The sequence below is a fragment of the Eretmochelys imbricata genome, chromosome 7, assembly GCF_965152235.1.
Source record: "Eretmochelys imbricata isolate rEreImb1 chromosome 7, rEreImb1.hap1, whole genome shotgun sequence".
Taxonomy (NCBI): domain Eukaryota; kingdom Metazoa; phylum Chordata; order Testudines; family Cheloniidae; genus Eretmochelys; species Eretmochelys imbricata.
Window position 1 is genome coordinate 96,709,556 of NC_135578.1, and position 18,674 is coordinate 96,728,229.

General features: G+C 39.7%; 1 protein-coding gene across 1 annotated transcript in view; it reads left to right on the plus strand.

Moving 5' to 3' along the window:
* Nucleotides 1-18,674, plus strand: part of CFAP46 (cilia and flagella associated protein 46) — a 149,352-nt gene that overhangs the window by 62,509 nt on the left and 68,169 nt on the right. Inside the window, exons 22-28 of the mRNA XM_077822155.1 lie at nt 4,171-4,352; nt 7,649-7,780; nt 9,500-9,665; nt 15,263-15,347; nt 15,453-15,591; nt 17,274-17,457; nt 18,314-18,473. Coding sequence (XP_077678281.1) covers nt 4,171-4,352; nt 7,649-7,780; nt 9,500-9,665; nt 15,263-15,347; nt 15,453-15,591; nt 17,274-17,457; nt 18,314-18,473 — 1,048 coding nt within the window. The remainder of the gene's footprint in view (nt 1-4,170; nt 4,353-7,648; nt 7,781-9,499; nt 9,666-15,262; nt 15,348-15,452; nt 15,592-17,273; nt 17,458-18,313; nt 18,474-18,674) is intronic.

Here is an 18,674-nt window from a genome sequence, read left to right on the forward strand (position 1 = left end):
GGGAACATGAAGAGGTTTTCATTATTTGTGTCTCAGGAAGGCAGTAATGCATCACTATCCACAATTTCTTTAGTATGTGACTATTTGTTTTGGGGCAGATTTTGCCACCATTATTCATGTTGATTAGTGCCATTCTCCAAATGTAACCCCATTGAGTTACTAAGCATGAGTCAGGGTGACAGAATCTGGCCTATATCCGAAGATGTCAAAGTTGTCTTTGAGTTCTGTCAGTCTATTTTGTAGTCATATCTGTATACCATCCACAGTACAGGGTATCAGCTGTATCCCCCAGTTTCAGGGCAGGGCTATCCTCCCCCTCCATGGTCCACCAAGGGCACTGACTTCAGGCTTCTGGCTCTCAGCAATTACCTCTTTTGGTGGAAACTCACATCTCTCTCCCTCCTGACCAGGGACTTAAAGGTGGCACAGTTCCCTGCTGTACACTTGGATATCCCCACCAAGCCAGACTGCCCAAAAGGCCTGTGCCTTCACTTTGCTTTCCCTTGGAGGGCTATGACTAGTGTATTCCCTCCAGTTTTAAGCTCCTTATAAGCAAACACATTTATCCTTGAGGTAGAAGCATTACATAGAAAACATATTAAAAAAGAAAAACTACATTCATGCTAAAAAGCTTACCAGAGGTCACCCTCAGTTCCAACCTCTTGCTCTTGTAAGTTTCAGGCTTTTAAAAACCACAAGTGGATATTAGTACATATCCATCTTAGAACCAGAACCCAGACTGGGCAGATCAGCCATTTTTTTTATACAGCTTGAGCCTTTAATCGTGGCCTTGTGTAACAGGTAATTGGCAGACAAACCCTCTTCTCAGGTCATAGCTTCAAAACTCTTGATTTTTGTATAACGAGAGTTGGGAAATTTTGCATTATCCTTGCTGTAGGGTTTGCCCAGGAAATCCAATTAACACTTATTGTCCCAAAGTTCGTACATGTCTAGCACATTTTCAGTGTAGTCATTTAAATTCCCAAATCTCACAACTGCCCCCAGAGAGGTTACACATGATCACAGCCCACAATAATATATAAACTTAGTACAGTAAGGTCTTCTAAGGATACCATGAGAAATTAAGAACATAAGAATGACCATACTGTGTCAGACCAATGGTCCATTTAGCCCAGTATCCTGTCTTCTGACAGTGGCCATTGCCAGACGCTTCAGAGATAATGAACAGAACAGGACAATGTTGAGTAATCCATCACCTGTTATCTAGTCCCAGCGTTTGGCAGTTGTAAGTTTAGGGACACCTGGAACATGAGGTTGCGTCCCTGAGCATCTTGGCTAATAGCTGTTTATGGAGATATGCTCCAGGAACTTACCTCATTTTTTTAACCTAATTTTTTTTATCTTTCACAAGATCCCTTGGCAGTGAGTTCCAGAAGTTGACTGTTGTATGAAGAAATACTTCCTTTTGTTTGTTTTAAACCAGTTGCCTATTAATTTCATTTGGTGACCCTTAGTGCTTGTATTATGGAAAGGGATAAATAACACTTTTCTATTCACTTTCTCCACACCAGTCATGATTTTATAGACCGCTGTCATATCCCCTCTGAGTTGTCTCTTTTCAAAGCTGAACAGTCCCAGTCTTTTTTTGTCTCTCCTTGTATGGAAGGTGTTCCGTATCCCTAATCATTCCCGTTGCCGCTCTCTATACCTCTTCCAATTCTAATATATCTATTTTGAGATGAGGTGACCAGAATTGTATGCAGTATTCATAGTGTGGGTGTACCATGGATTTATACAGTGGCTTTATGATATTTTCTGCCTTATTATCTATCCCTTTCCTAATGGTTCCTAACTGTTAGCTTTTTTGACTGCTGCTGCACATTGAGCGGATGTATTCAGAGAACTATTCATGACTCCAAGATCTCTTTGAGTGGTAACAGATCATTTAGACCCTATAGTTTTGTATGTGTAGTTTGAATTACGTTTTTCAATGCGCATTGCTTTGCACTTATCAGCACTGAATTACATTTGTCATTTTGTCACGCAGTCACCCAGCTAGGTGAGATTCCTTTGTGAGTCTTTGCAGTCATCTTAGGACTTAACTATCTTGAGGAATTTTGCATCATTTGCAAATTTTGCCACCTCACTATTCAGCCCTTTTTCCAGATCATTTTATGAACATGTTGAACAACACAGGTGCCTGTACAGAACCTTGGGAGACCCTTATGTTTACCACTCTCCATTGTGAAAACTGAAAACTACCCTTTGTTTCCTGTCTTCTAACGAGTTGTTGATCCATCTGAGGACCTTCCCTCTTATCCCATACTGTTTAGTTTGCTAAAGAGCCTTTGGTGTGGGACCTTGTCAAAGGCTTTCTGAAGGTCCACGTACGCTATGTCAACTGGATCACCCCTATCCACATGCTTGTTGACTCCCTCAGAGAATTCTAATAGATTGGTGAGGCATGATTTCCCATTACAAAAGCCATGTTAACTCTATCCCAACATATCATGTTTGTGTGTGTCTGATAATATTGTTCTTTACGATAGTTTCATCCAGTTTGCCTGGTACTGAAGTTATTCTGACCAGCCCGTAATTGTGTGGCTTTTTAAAAAAATTAACATTACATTAGGTACCCTCCTGTCATTTGGTACAGTGGGTGATTTAAGTGATAGGTTATGTACCACAGTTAGTAGTTCTGTTAGTAGAGTTCAGAACTCTTCGGTGAATATCATCTTGTCCTGGTGATGTATTGCTCTTTAATTTATCATGTTTTTCCAAAACCTCCTGTACGTCTCAGTCTGGAACAGTTCCTCAGATTTGTCACTTAAAAAACCTGATTGTTTTAAGTAAAACAGTCTTTGCTATTAGTTTTTGTGTTCATAGCCAGTTGCTCTTCAACTGTCCCTAAAGATTGGATTCTTAGTAGGCATAAGTCTCCACAGAGTTCATGAGATCTAGGTCTTGATGGCTGAGCTCGCCTACCCAGTTTCATAAACTAAAATGATGCTGCAACCCCCCAAAATCCTGACTAAATTTCCCCTGTACCAATCCACCAACCAACTCAGTAATTTTCACTAAGCTTTACTCAAATACCAGGGAATTCAGGTTACATGGTCTGTATGTTAAGATGACCCTTAGCTACTATCTAGACATATAACTAAGCCTATATATAAGTATCCTTGCTGTTTGCAGAAATGTTGCACACCATTAACTATAGTTCTTTGAGTAAATTGTCCCACAGATCCTCAGGGCCAACTTAAAGATTCAAATGATAATTTTGTTAGTTTCAGAAACAGAATATAATGTTGAATGCACCATTTTTAAAATCTGACTCCTCTTATTTGACTCTAATAGAGGTTCCAGTAGGTGAAAGAATTAAAAATAAAGTTGGAAACCTCAGTCCTTCTGTTTGGCATTCAGCACCAAGCCCCAATACACGTCTTCTTTTTAGAAGATTCTGACTCAATGTATGGATTGCAGGCATATGCCAAGAGTAGGAATCTATGCCAACATGCATCCGACGAAGTGGGTATTCACCCACGAAAGCTTATGCTCCAATACGTCTGTTAGTCTATAAGGTGCTACAGGACTCTTTGCCACTTTTACAGATCCAGACTAACACGGCTACCCCTCTGATACTATGCCAACAGTGTTCTTCAAGAACTATAGTCATCATAAATAACCTTTCTTTCCCAATTCTAATTCTGTAGGTCACATTCCATATTTTTCTTTGCCTGTAATTAGTAACTTTTTGTTTGTGTTGTGAACACAGTGTGTTTGATATTATACAAGATGCAAAGATAGATGGGCTGTGTTCCAAAGATTTTGCAATCTAAAAGACCAACAAAGAGAAGATGGGATAACTTTAAATTACTGTATATACATTTTTTTAAAAGTTTGTGTTTGTGGGAATCAGGATGATTTGAATCAAAAAGGGTGGTGGGTCTGCAAACTGCTATTTGAATCAGGGCTTATCTTCTACACTGATAGTGAGAAAGTCATATCATATATGGGGCAGTACGAAGTGAAGGACAGAAATAGAATTATGTAATCATACCTTTATATATGTTGTTTTCTTTGAATCTTTACAAAGTTGTTGCATAACTTATAAAATATTTAATATATCCTTGCATACTGTGTATGAAAAGTGATTGACAATCAAAATTATAGCATAAGAGAACATATTTCTTTTGCTATTATTTGCAGTTGGTGAAAATGACTTTAGAATGCAACTGGTCAGATCCATTAGTGGAATTGCAGACATTGACACGACTTACAAATTTTGCGTATGCATCACATGACCATGAAATAGTGATGACTTGTTCCCAAAGAACCTTACAACTAGATGATGCAGTTTTGTATGATACAGATGTGAAGAAACATGAAATGTAAGTATACAGAATTTTCCATGATAACATAAAATAACATCAAAGCATTCAGTAAGATACATACATTTTTGTGATTATATAATCAAAATTGTTAGAGGTAAGGATCTGGTTTAAGGAGTAAAAAACTGTATTTAAGAGTAAAAGGTGAAACTTCCCTCTTACTCACTCTATTGTGGTTAGCAGTTCCAGCACTGTTTGAGCAGTGAGGGCTAGATTATAACCTTACAATGCAGCCTGAGTAAGGAGCAATGCAGGAAGCAGATTGAGTGTCCTTGACTCAGTTCAAGAAAACATGTAAACACATGCTAAAGGCCCATTGAAGTAAATCATATGCTTAAAGTTAAGCATGTGCTCACCTAAATTAGGGCCTCTAACATTCACAGTCTTGTTCCTGCTTTCACTTCATTCCAGGGGGAAGGTAATCTGTGCTAGCCCTTCTGGTGATGCAGGATTGTGTCCCTGACTGCACTGGGTTTGATGCATGGACTGAATTTATGCAGTTTGGAGGTGGTGCCAAGACTGCCCACATCTTTGCTCATCCATTCCCTGACCACTTCTGTGGGAGGAGGAGGAGGAGCCCGAGCCCAGTGGCAGCTACTCTTTCCCCACATTGGAGATGGAGGTAGCCCATATAAGATGGGCTTTGTCATTTATGTTGCAGTACCTAGGTGCAATGAGACTGTTAACAAAGGAGTTGAAGTCTGAAAACTGGCTTCATATCTGGGATTAAGGCAACTTCCACACTAGATTGAGGATCTGCTGATACAGTCCTATCATCCAGAAAGGAAGATCCCCAGATGTATAAATGCAGCCCAAAAAGGAAATGTGTTTTGACCAAAAATGGATGAAATTAGCCCAGTTAATAATAATGTTTTTATACTGTCAGGGAAAAAGGTAATTCTGGATGGAAAATTTTGAGCATAATTAAATGCTGACATTAACCTTAACTGGAAAAACATGTGCTCTTTATCAGCTGCAGCCATTCACTAGGAAATTGACTTTCTACATTTTTTTCAAATCTTTCAGCAAAATGAGACATTCAAATATATAGAGATCTTGAATATCATAGATAGAGAGCAGCTCTCTGAAGGCTTTTCAATTCATAAAACAATGAATGGATAAAATATTTTCATCTTTGACACACAACTTTAGTCCAGGATGTGTCATAATTTCTCCCGTGTAAATGCAAACAATACTCATTTTTAATTTTGGTATGTTAAAGAGCAACATTAGGGTAAAATAGGGCTTAAATTTGCTTTGGTTTTCATTTTTTCAGTGTAAAAGTGAACGGTGGAACACTGGTAACCTCTAGTGGTCATAATCATTATTGCATAATAGTTTTTGCTCTAAAGGGTAGGTGCTAGGCCAGGTGGACTTGGTAATGCAATAAAAGTAAGTTCACTTTGAAAATGTTTCTTTTTATTCTCTTCTATGCATACAGTTTGGTTTTTAAAAGTTTGCATAATATAGATACAACAGAATTTTTTTCCCTGCAAAAATACATATATTATCCTTTTTCTCTTAAAGCTTTGAGATCCAAATGTCTCAGAATGGAACATTTTTACTTGATTTCTTTCTTTCCTTGAACTGACCTCTCTTTCATTCCACCCCACCCTGAATAAGTTCACAGGGAGAAGATCAGAAGTGGGCTCATCTGGAGCCTTGTACATAGTTCTATTGTTTAAAGTTGCTGCCTAAGTTTAAAGTTCTCACTAACAACTGTCAGTGTTTTTTAGAATCATAGAATGGTAGGACTGTAAGAGACCTCATCTAGTCCAGTCACATGCATGCATGGCAGGACTAAGAATTACCTAGTCCATCCCTGACAGGTGTTTGTTTAACCTGCTCTTAAAAATCTCCAAATATTCAGATTCTACAACCTCACTAGGCAATTTATTCTAGTTCTTAACTACCCTGACAGTTAGGAAGTTTCTCCTAATGTCCAACCTAAATCACCCTTGCTGCAATTTAGGGCCATTGCTTCTTGTCCTATCTTCAGAGGTTAAGGAACATAATTTTTCTCCCTCTTCCTTGTAACAACCTTTTATGTACTTGAAAACTGTTATCAGGTCCCCCTTCATTCTTCTCTTCTCCAAACTAAACAAACCCAATTTTTTCAATCTTCCCTCATAGGTCATGTCTTCTAGCCCTTTAATCACTTTTGATCTTTTTTGGACTTTCTCCAGTTTGTCCACATCTTTCTTGAAATGTGGTGCCCAGAACTGGACACAATACTCCAGCTGAGGCCTAATCAGAGAGGAGTAGAGCAGAAGAATTCCAGCTTGTGTCTTGCTTACATCATTCCTGCGAATACATCCCAGAATGATGTTTGCTTTTTTTGCAACAGTGTTATACTGTTGACTCATATTTAGCTTGTGATCCATTATGACCCCTATATCCCGTTCCTCAGTACTCCTTCCTAGGCAGTCAATTCCCATTTTGTATTATGCAGCCTTGGAAATACTTTGTAGTGGGAGGTCATAAAAGATTGTGGCCTAATCTTGGAGCCCCAGTAAAGGTCTGAATAGGGTTTTGCATTTGCATGTGTGTGTGTATATAAAGAGAGAGAACAAGAGAGACAGAGAAAGCTGCATTAGTGTTAGGACATGTCTACATGTACAGTGCTGCAGCGGCGCAGTATATCGATGCAGTTGCGCTACTGCCAGCATGTCTGGTGAAGATGGTCTATGCCAACAGGAGAAAGCTGTCCTGTCAGCATAATAAAATCACCTCCGTGAATGGCAGAAGCTATAGTGGTGGGAGAAGCTCTCCCACTAACATACCACTGTGCACACAAGCGTTCATGTTGGTATAACATATATAGGGCCCTACCAAATTCATGGCCAAGAAAAATGCGTCACGGACCGTGAAATCTGGCCTTCCCCTCTCCACCCCCCCATGAAATCTGGTCTTCCATGTGCTTTTACCTATAGCATACAGATTTCATGGGGGAGACCAGTGTTTCTCAAATTGAGGGTCCTAACCCTAACATATTTTATCTCTGTAATGTATCCCTAATATAATTACGGTATTATTTTACAGAACCAGAAAGGTAGAGTATAAAAAGTATAGAGTAATGTTTGAGTGAAGCTACACCGCATATTAGTTTCATAATTTGGTATCTGATTATAAAAAAAAGTTTTCAAATTTAGTTTTTAGTTTTGGTAGAAACTGAATAAATGTTTAAGTAGAGTCTGTAACACCACCATTTTGTAAAAGACAAACAGTCAATGGGAATGGATGCATTCTCACTCTGAAAGATTAGAACACATTGTGAATTATTTGTCTTTATGCAGGGATGATTACACAGCAAGACAAGAAATGTTAAGCACTGCTGCTTGTATACAGGGGAGGAGTATCATGGAAAATTTGGCTGGAAAAAAACATTTGCGCTTAGCAGCATCAAAAGCCTTTGTTCAAAGTGCAAGGTATGTTGTATTTTGATGGGGCTCAGCAGAATAATTTAATGCAGCTTTAAATTTTGATATAATTCCTATTTTGGAATCAGATCAACATATTCTTCTTTTCCAAGAGGTGGCTTGTGGGCTGAAATACTTAACAAACGATCTTGTGGAACCTTCCAGTTCAGAAAAATACTGAATACTCATGTCTCCCATATAGCTGGATGCTAGAGCTTCAAAATGAGTATCTTTAAAGTCACTACTAAGCAATGAAGGTGAAGCCACAGATCCAAAATGAGGGAGAACCTATTATCTAATACAGGGATCGGCAACCTTTGGCATGCGGCTCATCAGGGAAATCCACTGGTGGGCCAGGACAGTTTGTTTACCTGCAGCATCCCACAGGTTCAGCCAGTCGCAGCTCCCACTGGCCACGGTTTGCCGTTCCAGGCCAGTGGGGGCTGTGGGAAGCAGCGTGGGCCAAGGGATGTGCCGGCGGATTTCCCAGATGGACCACGTGCCAAAGATTGCTGATCCCTGATCTAATACTTGTAGGAAATAGTACTGGGGACAGTAAAAAATATCAGTCTTCCAAACAAAAAGGAGAAAATAATTGGTCCCACTAGCAGTCAAAAGTAGATAGGATATGAATTTTTAATAGATGAGAATCTGAAGCTCTAACCTGAGACTGCCAATATTCCAGCTCTTTCCCTTCCATCAGCCAGTAAGAAGTGTGTGACGGGATAAGTTCGAGGAAACAGAATCTTTGGGGATATCCAGTTAAAGCAAACAATTCTGTGCTCTTTTAAATGCAAGTGATGGACAGAGACTTCTTCATACAAAATCAAGTGTTCTGTACTGAGTTGGGCATAGCTGGACAGAGATTCTAAGAGGGAAGCAAGAAATATTGTTTACAAAACATTGGCTATAATAATATATCCAGTGACAAGTTATATGAAAGGAAATACAGACTTAAAAAATGCTAAAATTGCATAGCTTTGTCAGAAACCATGACCATTCTGGTAAGCATAGTGAGCAAGCATTAGGCATCATCATCTGGTAACAGTCTGTTATTTCACAAGATTCCTACTTACAGCTATATGATGGGATTTAAGCCACTGAGTAGAAAGATGGCATGGTACCACAACTGGGAAAGAATTACTAACTTCAGGACACAAAAATAGCAATAGCATGGAATATTGTCACAGAAACTATTCTTGTATGGAACTAGGGACATTCAAGTTGTGTCTTCGTATTACTTCAGTACTTCATTATACTGTGTGAAACCACATAGTAGTTTAAGAGGTTTTTTTTTTTTTGTTAAATGATACTGTAATGAAAAATTAACATGGTTGGGAGACAAAACACAATAGTTTAAAAATAGAGAGTTTTGTTATGATTCCCAAGTACAAATTCAACAGTTTTAGTAATAAAGACTCTTCAAATGGGTTACAATTAAATATAACACATAGATGTTACTGATATCATATAAAAGGATATCTTTTTACTTATTTCTTACAGCCGCTATTTGTGGGTGTGAACATATTCATTACCCAAAATGGAAAATGCTATAGGGGTTAATTCAAAAGCCTCTCATCTGAGGGAGACATATATAAATCCTGATTAGGACACAAAGGGAGCTGAGTTGGGTGGTTCCATGGTTATGCTTAGCAGACATTGACTACAGCATGCAGTTCAGCATGAATGGCAGTCTTTTCTCAGTTTAATCATACTTTTCTCCCTCAGATATGCAGGTGAAACAGGAAACTGTACCCTTGTAATGCTGGCAGCTAGACACTTCTGGAATGCATGTTTACCTTTTATAGGTTCTTCACTAGACAGAGAACAGCTTAAAGAGCCCACAGAAACAATTCTCAAAAACATCATTAAAGCAGAATCTAAAATTAAGCAGGTAAGATTATCTAATAAGTAGCAATATTTTAGTAGAATTTACTGACCAGTTGTGATTTTGAAGCACAATGTTGCTTTATTTGAAACTAGGGATGTTTACTTCAGGATTTTCTTTCCTGCGGGAGAGGAGAAAACTTCAAGTTTATCAGTCTAGCATCTTTTATGAGCACTTATATTCCTCTCATCTGAACACACGTTGACGCACCTCATCAATAGCCTCTCAACTGGAACTGTTTTCTTCAAAAAGATTTGCTGCAACTTACAACTTTCAGGTGTCCCTTTCTGAGCTTTACAAAATGGTATTAATACAAAATATTAATATAAGAAAATATGGGAAAAATCAGCCAGTAACTTGCAGATTGGTGGTGATAGTTGGTCATATTGCTCTTGTTCTACAGGACATATTCAAAGAAAATCTCCAGTGAACAGAGGTTCTTCTTCGAGTGCTCGTTCATGTCCATTCCAGTCAGGTGTGTGCGTGCCGCATGCACGCCACCTGGAATACTTTTCCCTTAGCAGTGTCCGTGGGATCGGCCCGGACACCTACTGGAATTGTGCCTTCACAGCGCCAAATATAGGGCCCTGCCGACCCGCCACCCCCTTACTTCCTTCTTACCGCTGGTGATGGCTAGCTGGAACAAACTGTTGCTCTTGCATTGCAAGCACATTTGGGCAGTGTCCACTCTTTACGTTTATAGTAGTCAGGTAGTAGTTCTTAAGTTTCCTTTTGAGTTCCTCCCCCAGCCCTCCCCTCACCAACGCTTCCCAGGGTCCGGGGTATGCCTGATCCCCAGGGTTCAAGCTCTGTGAGGACTGTGGATAGTTTATGCCTAAAAGTGACCCACACTCTTCCTGTCTGTGGTGTCTCAAGGAGAGCCACCACAAGGAGAAGTGCAGAATTTGCAAAGGGTTCCACCCTAGGACCTTAAAGGGCCAAGATCAAAGACTCAAGATCCTTTTAATGAAGGCGACACTCCAGCCGCAATCCGACCTGGGGTCAGCAGAACCCACACCCAGCACCTCCTTGTTTGTGCGCAGTGATCCGGCGCTGATGGTGTGTGAGCTGGTGCCGAGGAAGGACCCCAAGGAGTCACGGCACCGCCACGCTCCATCCATAGACAGTCTTCTGTGCGGCATCAGTCTCAGTCTCCAGTGCCCCACAAAAAGAAAAGGCTGGAGAGGGGTCACTTTCCCCCTTCCAAGCCCAAGGAGCCTGCAGCAGGGAGACCCTGATTCAATCCACATCACCTCGGCTCTTCCACCTCCCAGGGTCTCATCGATTCCTGCTCCCCCACCAATATCCAAACTTCGAGTCGCTCCACCTTACAGCGTAGAAGCTCCATGGCTGAATGCAGTGGAGCTCTCTTGCTCTGATCAAGTCAGACAAGTTCTCCCTGGCAGCAGGAAACCCTCTACAACAGCTACCTACCTTGCCAAGTGGAAGAGATTTTCAATCTGGTCGGCGCAGCACATTCTGTCCCCAACGCTCGCCTCGGTGCCACTTATACTGGACTATCTTTTCCATCTCAAGCAGCAGGGGCTGTCCATGTCATCAATAGGGGTTCACTTGGCCACCATCTCTGCCTTCCACACAGGCGCAGAGGACTGTTCAGTCTTTGCTAACCAGATAGTCAGCTGTTTCCTTAAAGGTCTCGACAGACTATACCCACAGGTCCAACAGCCTGTCCTGGCTTGGGACCTCAATCTGGTCCTTTCCAGACTTATGGGACCGCCATTTGAGCCCTTGGCGACGTGCTCCCTGCTCTCTCTCTCATACAAGGTGGCATTTCTGGTAGCAATAACCTCAACCAGAAGGGTGTCTGAGCTCAGGGCCCTAAATTCAGAGCCCCCTTACACAGTAGTCCATAAGGGCAAGGTTCAGCTCAGGCTTCACCCGGCTTTTCTCCCAAAGGTTGTCTCCCAATTTCACATCAACCAGGATATCTTCCTCCCTGTATTCTACCCTAAGCTGCACTCCAGCGCCAGGGAGCAGAGGCTTCACTGGATGTCTGCAGAGCGCTAGCCTTCTACATTGAGAGAACGAAACTGTTCTGAAGTTCTGTCCAATTATTCTTGGCAGTGGCAGACAGAATGAAAGGTCTTCCTGTCTCCTTTCAGCATATCTCGTCATGGATCATGTCATGTATTCAGGATTGCTGTAGCTTGGCAAAGGTGCCCGCTCCTTCCATCACCGCGCATTCCATCAAGGCTCAGGCCTCCTCAGCAGCATTCCTGGCGCAGGTTCCCACCCAGGGAAATCTGCAGAGCAGCAACATGGTCCTCCATACACATTTTCACCACGGACTATGCAATCACTCAGCAAGCCAGAGACGATGCAGCCTTTGGGAGAGCAGTGCTACAATCAGTGGACGACTCCGACCCCACCTCCTAAACTTGGGCTTGGGAGTCACCTGATTGGAATGAACATGAACAATCACTTGAAGAAGAAACAGTTACTCACCTTCTTGTAACTATTGTTCTTCAGGATGTGTTGTTCATGTCCATTCCAATACCCGCCCTCCTACCCTGTTGGAGTAGCTGGCAAGAAGGAATTAAGGGGGTGGTGGATTGGCAGGACCCTATATTGGGCGCCATGAAGGCACAACTCCAGGGAGCGCCCAGGCCGACCCTACAGATGCTGCTAAAGGAAAAATCTTCTGGCTGGCATGCACACAGCACGCACACACCTGATTGGAATGGACATAAGCAAGACATGTCGAAGAACAACACCTTACGAGAAGGTGAGTAACTGTTTTTTTCCTCATAACTGCAGAATATCTGATTTCTCTTGCACCTGCTTGAAAGAGTTTTTATTGTACATACTTTCTTCAGAGGGGGCTGATATTCAACAAAATATTCAACAGTTTTGAGGGGAAAACTATAACCGAAAGGGTGTTAAGAGTCAATAATAACATGAAATACTTCTTAAACCTTTTCAGTAAAACCCTTTACACAATGTGGAAATAGGCACCTTTCTAAATACCATCTAGTAGTAGATGGTGGTAGTAGTAGGTAGATAGGAAATTCTTGCTGCGTACTAGATGGTATCATGTTAATTTTCTTCAAATCTCGTAGAGCCATGGAGTTTAAGGCCAGAAGGGACCACCAGATCATCTCCTGATATGTGCACACTGTCGTGATGAAACATAACCATCTATTTATTGAGACATTTTTCTTTTTGTTCTTCAAAAGCACTTGGAGTTTTTAGAATTCTCTCTTTAGAAAACTAATACATTTCCCATTGAAGTCTTTCCTTTCACGTCAATGCGTTTTGCATCAGGCCCTTAAGATCTTGTTCAGATCTTTTGCATTCAGGCTCAGTAATACCAGAGTGTACCATTTCAGTTTCAGGCTGTATCTTAGATCATGTAGTAACAGAGTATAATAAAGAACAAAAAACTGAATTTTATTTCCACCCCAAGTAATATATAAATCATTAGTAATCAGAAGCGTGATGTCTGGTCTGCTCTTTCAAAGTGATTAGAAGACAAAATTGATGAGTGTTACTCTGTACTTGAAAGTATAATGATGAGAACAGTTGTAAACTTAAGAGTTTTGATGTCATATAGATAAGGTAGTGTGACAAAGCTCTGTCCTTGCCTCCATGGGTTCCGCGTTTCCTGGCGGATTTCGCTAGCCTCAGAGGCTCACTGTGACCCTCCACGTAACCCTTCTCTCTCTAGGGACAAGGGTCACAGTCTACTGAGCCATTTTCATCATAAGCCAGCAAGGGAGGTGAGGAGAAGTTATCCTTCCTTGCACAGTCTCTGTTGTCTCCCAGTCTCAGTGATTAATCAGGGGGCAAAGGGCGGGGGGAGCCCAGGCCCACCCTCTACTCCAGACTCCAGCCCAGGGACCCTAATAGTATCAGCTATGGTAGCTGACCTTTTAGAAACATGACATGCACAATTCCCTGGGCTACTTCCCCCACAGCAGCCCTCACTTCCTCAAGTTCCACTTCACCCTTACCTCAGGGCCTCCTTCCTTGTGCCTGATATGGTGTGTACTACTCAGTCTCTCTAACAGTACAGCTCCTGACATGCATACCCACCTGACTAAGTGGGAGGCTTTTAACTAGTTTCAGCCAGCCCCTGATTGGCTTCAGGTGTCCCAATCAACCTAGTGTTCTCCCTGCCTTCTGGAAGGTTCTTAATTGGCCCCAGGTGTCTTAATTGACCTGGAGAAGCTGCCATTTCACTTATCCTGGTACCAGGGATTTGTTTAGCCTGGAGCTAATATATCTATCTCCCACTACTTTTCTATAGCCATCTGGCCTAGCCCCATCACAGTAGCTACTGCCACTAGACACTTTTTGCTAAGGGTCTGGTTATTTCCAGAGCTTAACAAGGCAATACATTTAAAAGTGATAAAAGGAAATGCTTTTTTATATGACTCATAATTAACTTATGGAACTCATTGTCAGAGGATATAATTTGGGCTAAAACCTTAATAGGAGTAATAAAAAAGATTTAGACATTTATGTGGATCATGAAAACATCCACACATATGCATTAGACAGAACAAAACCCTTTTTTTTTTTTTAGAAAGGTTATAAACGCTCATGCTTCAGAACATATGAAAACCACAGAGTGATAGTGGTTAGTTGCCCTTACAGGCAGGTCAGGCCATAGATGTCCACTTCAGGATTTCTTTGAAGCATATTGTACTGACTACTATCAGAGACAGAAAATGGTGCACACTAACAACTTCTGTATACTGATCCAGTATAGTAATTCATATGTTCCTAAGATATATGTCAGGTGGGCAGGGTAATACAGTGATCCAACACTGCAAAGGCACAGTTGACAGCTGGTTTAAGATGTGTACCATCCTGGAAAGGTGAGTGGTATCTGAATCAAAACAAAATTTGAGGTTGAGATAAGGACCAACTCTGCTAAGGACTAAGAGCTTTAAAAACCAGTGTCCAATTACTGTAAGCCATGTTGGGGTTCTCCTCAACTCTCAGTGTAAAGCCTAGATATTCCATCACTTCTAGGAAGACATGTGTTGGCCTGTCCAAAACTGATCCGTTGTCCAACAGCTATAACTCTAGTTTAGAGAATTTACTAGCGCAGTGCCTATGTAATTTGTGGTCGGTATACCAGCAGAACCATACCTTTGGAGTTTGCATGTGGAAACAGCCAGGTGCTTAGAGAATATTAGCTTTGGGGTCGGTCACATTGGAAACAAGATGAAAAAAATCCATGCAAAAATCCCTTAATTCTGTGATATTTGTGGTCATCCAGTTACAAACTAAAGCCAGCTAAGCCAAGACAGGACTGACAAAATCTAGTTACCTCAAGCAACATTATGGTATGGGAAAGTATTATGTAGTTCATTGTATTAATCAGTGCAATTGTGTAATACACTATGCCATTAGAAACATTGATTTGGAGGAAAATAGTTGTTTTAGTTTTCAACTCCCTTATTCTTATTAACTGACCTAATCACCCTCTCAATGAAAGATTATTACTCTTAGTGTATTAATAGTTTAAATATTATAATTAAATTGATCCTATTTATACATAGAAAACAGTACCAGAGCTTGAAGAGTTGTGCTAACAAAAATGTATGCACTACTTTTCTTTTTCTTTTTAGGGAACAGAAAATACGTTGCAGCTTCATCAATGGCCTACAAAGGATTTTCAAAATAGTGGATCATCAGAAGGTCATTTTCTCCCAGGCATGTGTTTTATTCTTGTCATGCAAAAATGAATAGTCTAATATTTCTGTGGGATGGCTGCACTAATTTTACAATGTTAATTTATCATTTGAATGTATTTCAAAGGTACTGAAGAGGATCTGACATTAAGGACATCCCTGTATGGGTTATTATTCCACATGTATGCTGATAAAAGTGACTGGGAAACAGGACTAAAAGTGTTAGATGAAGCCATTCAAGTTCTCCCTCGAACTAAACATAGACTGTAAGTTGGTTGATCTCTTTTTTTACTGAAACATTTTAAGCATCCTGACTCTTGAGAAATATAAAAATACGGAAAATATTTAAACATATATTTTACATTAATAAAATAGTATAGAGGTTGCCTTTTTGTTGAGCTGACAATTTTTATAACAGAAGACAATTTTGTATCTTTTCCCTGCCCCTTCACACTGCTTTTGAGTATCAAAGAAAGGCTTGATCTTTGATTGCTTCTTATAATTAAAATGTTTATAATGTTTGTGTAGGTCATCTTTAAAAAAGTTCCTAAGTAGGTACTGTATAACCTTTTCAACTACTTGATTATGGATCTTACTTTGCTCTGTTTCCTTCTCTTCTAATTACTATCTGAAGTCCAGATTTTAAAAGCAAGATGTTGTAAGAAAAGCTTTTTAGATGTGATCACAGGATGAGTTACGATTCAAATTACCCATTGAAATGAAGTTGAGCTAAGGAGAATGAGATCTCAGGCAGCTTAGTCTTCCCTCTCTATGCATATGTACCTCTAATTTAGACTTTGTGCTCCTTTTGATCACTACTGTAATAAAATAATAATATAAAATATATAATCTCAGTTATTTCCCCCTGATTTTGTTATCCTTGCATTTTTCAATGAGAGTTCCACACATGTTTTAACCTCTCCAGCTCCCCTCTTTATTATTTCTTTGTCCTGACTAGTATTCATGACACCTGTCTATTTTATATCATTTGCCAAGATAGGAGCTTGCTAATGATATGTTACTTCTCTAAGTAAACCCTCCAGACAATGTTGACAAGCAAACACTGTGGCTTAACCAGTTAAGATAGTATCCCATCAGTGGTACGTTTCATATTTCTCCGTCAAGTTCTTACGTCTCTTGTTCCTGACTTTGGGGTCAGGCCTCTTCATTGGTTACAGTGGATTCAACTGAGGTTGTTTTTCAGGGGGTGACTCCTCACATAGTTTATTTCATTATTTAAGTCAAAATACTATATTAAAACATTATATTTAACCTATCTTTTATTTAATGACGAGGCTTGTTGAACATCAAGGCATGTGTTGTCTGGTTGAAGAACATTGTTTGGCTAATACATTAGTAAAAGTATATTTGAATGATTAGTTATTATTCAGTTTGTTTTGCATAAAAATCCATGACAACATTTACGTCTAAGTGTGTTACTTGCGGCCGGCTACAATTTCACATGTCTGAATGTCTATTTCATATTAGATGAGTGAGGGTGGAGGAGGGGGTACTACCACCTTTTAAGATAAAATAACAGGAATTTGGACTTTCCCCAGCTCTAACTCCAGTTAGGTTAAAACTCTGAAACTAGACTATAAGCAGCCTAAGGCTCTGATCCTCCAAAGACTTACACGTGCAAAGGCTTAAGCACAGCGTTATGACAAGTAACAGTAGTTGAGGATCTCCCCTATGTGTAGTCTCTTTGATGTCAAAGGAACTGGTCATAGTGCATAAGGTTACATATGTGCATCTTTGCAGGATCAGGGTCTAATTTATTTTCTAAAGTTAAGGTTTGTAAATATCCAGAGGAGCAGGGAATTTGACTTTTCTATAAAAGAAAGATGAGTAGTGAAGTGCAGTTACCTTCACAACTGTAACATATTGTAGGATACAGTCCATAATTTTACAGATAAGAAATTGAGTAATTTCTAAACTTTTTTTTTAGCCTGATTTTCAAACATATGGTTATAGTGAAGGCAAGACTTGGACGTAATTTTATGATGGACATTCAGAAATTCAAGGATGAAAGTGAGGACTATTTGTCACATATGTGGCATCGTCTGGCACCAATCTCCAAAGACATTGTCGGGCAGTTAACCTGTTATCAGAATGCCATTGAAGCTTTACAGGTCTCTATGTTGTTAATTTTTAATAGACTCTTAATAGAATAGAATATACAGCTCACTGCATGCATCCGATGAAGTGAGCTGTAGCTCACGAAAGCTTATGCTCAAATAAATTTGTTAGTCTCTAAGATGCCACAAGTACTCCTTTTCTTTTTAACACCAGTCAAGGAGATGTTTAATGCAACACCTGGTCATTGTTAGTTTCAATTCTTTATCTTCCATTTGTAGTCATCTTCTCTCAGTCCTCCATTCTACTGTCTCACTGCTTAGCTCCTTCCCAATAGTGATGGACTGATAATGAGCAAAAGAGAGTAATTTTTTTACATAATTTAATTTCTTTGGTATCTCCATCACTTTAGAATTATACATAAGAGTAAACCATTAATTACATGTTCATTTAGCATTACTTTTCCTCATAGTTTAAAATAGTTCAATTTAATAGAAAGAATAAATGTTGTGCAAATTATTTTGTCAGTTTGTTAATTTGGTGAGGGTTATTTTTCACAACTTTGAAATTATTTTTCTGATGGAAAACCAAGTGGATGTAGTTTAAGTCCTGGGACTCTGTGTCAACACATTTGAACTGGTGCCTGGTCTCTCTTGAGGAGGAAAAGGCCTAACAGTGACTAATTGATGGAGACTTTAATAGAAGAAAAGACATTTAACTAATACTGATTTTTTTAATTACATTCAGTTAGACATTTTCCCTGATTAGGCAATGTCAGTAAATTGCTTGCTACCTATTTAAAATTAAATTTTTGCTTCCAAAAAAACTGACAAATCTATATAGATCTTAGTATCAGTAATTTGATGTTACAGACTACAATATGTGAACTAAATCATTCTGTCTTTTCTGTAGAAACAAGAAAGTGAGTGGCAGAAAGTTGATTATCTAATGGAATTTGCAGAATGGTTATACTGCAATAAGTTTCCTCTTAATGATGCTATTAAACATCTGGACTGGGCAGTAGATATCTTGCTACATTTGAAACTTGCCAAAGGACCTCCTGAGGAAGAAGGTGTGTAATTGATGTACTTATCCTTCAAAATAATTTCAGTACATGAATGCAGTATATGTTTTTTGTCTTACTATCTTTTACAGAATAAAAGCACCTGATCATTTTCAGTATATAAAAAGACCTTATATGGAACATGTTTCAGAGTAGCAGCCGTGTTAGTCTGTAGTCGCAAAAAGAAAAGGAGTACTTGTGGCACCTTAG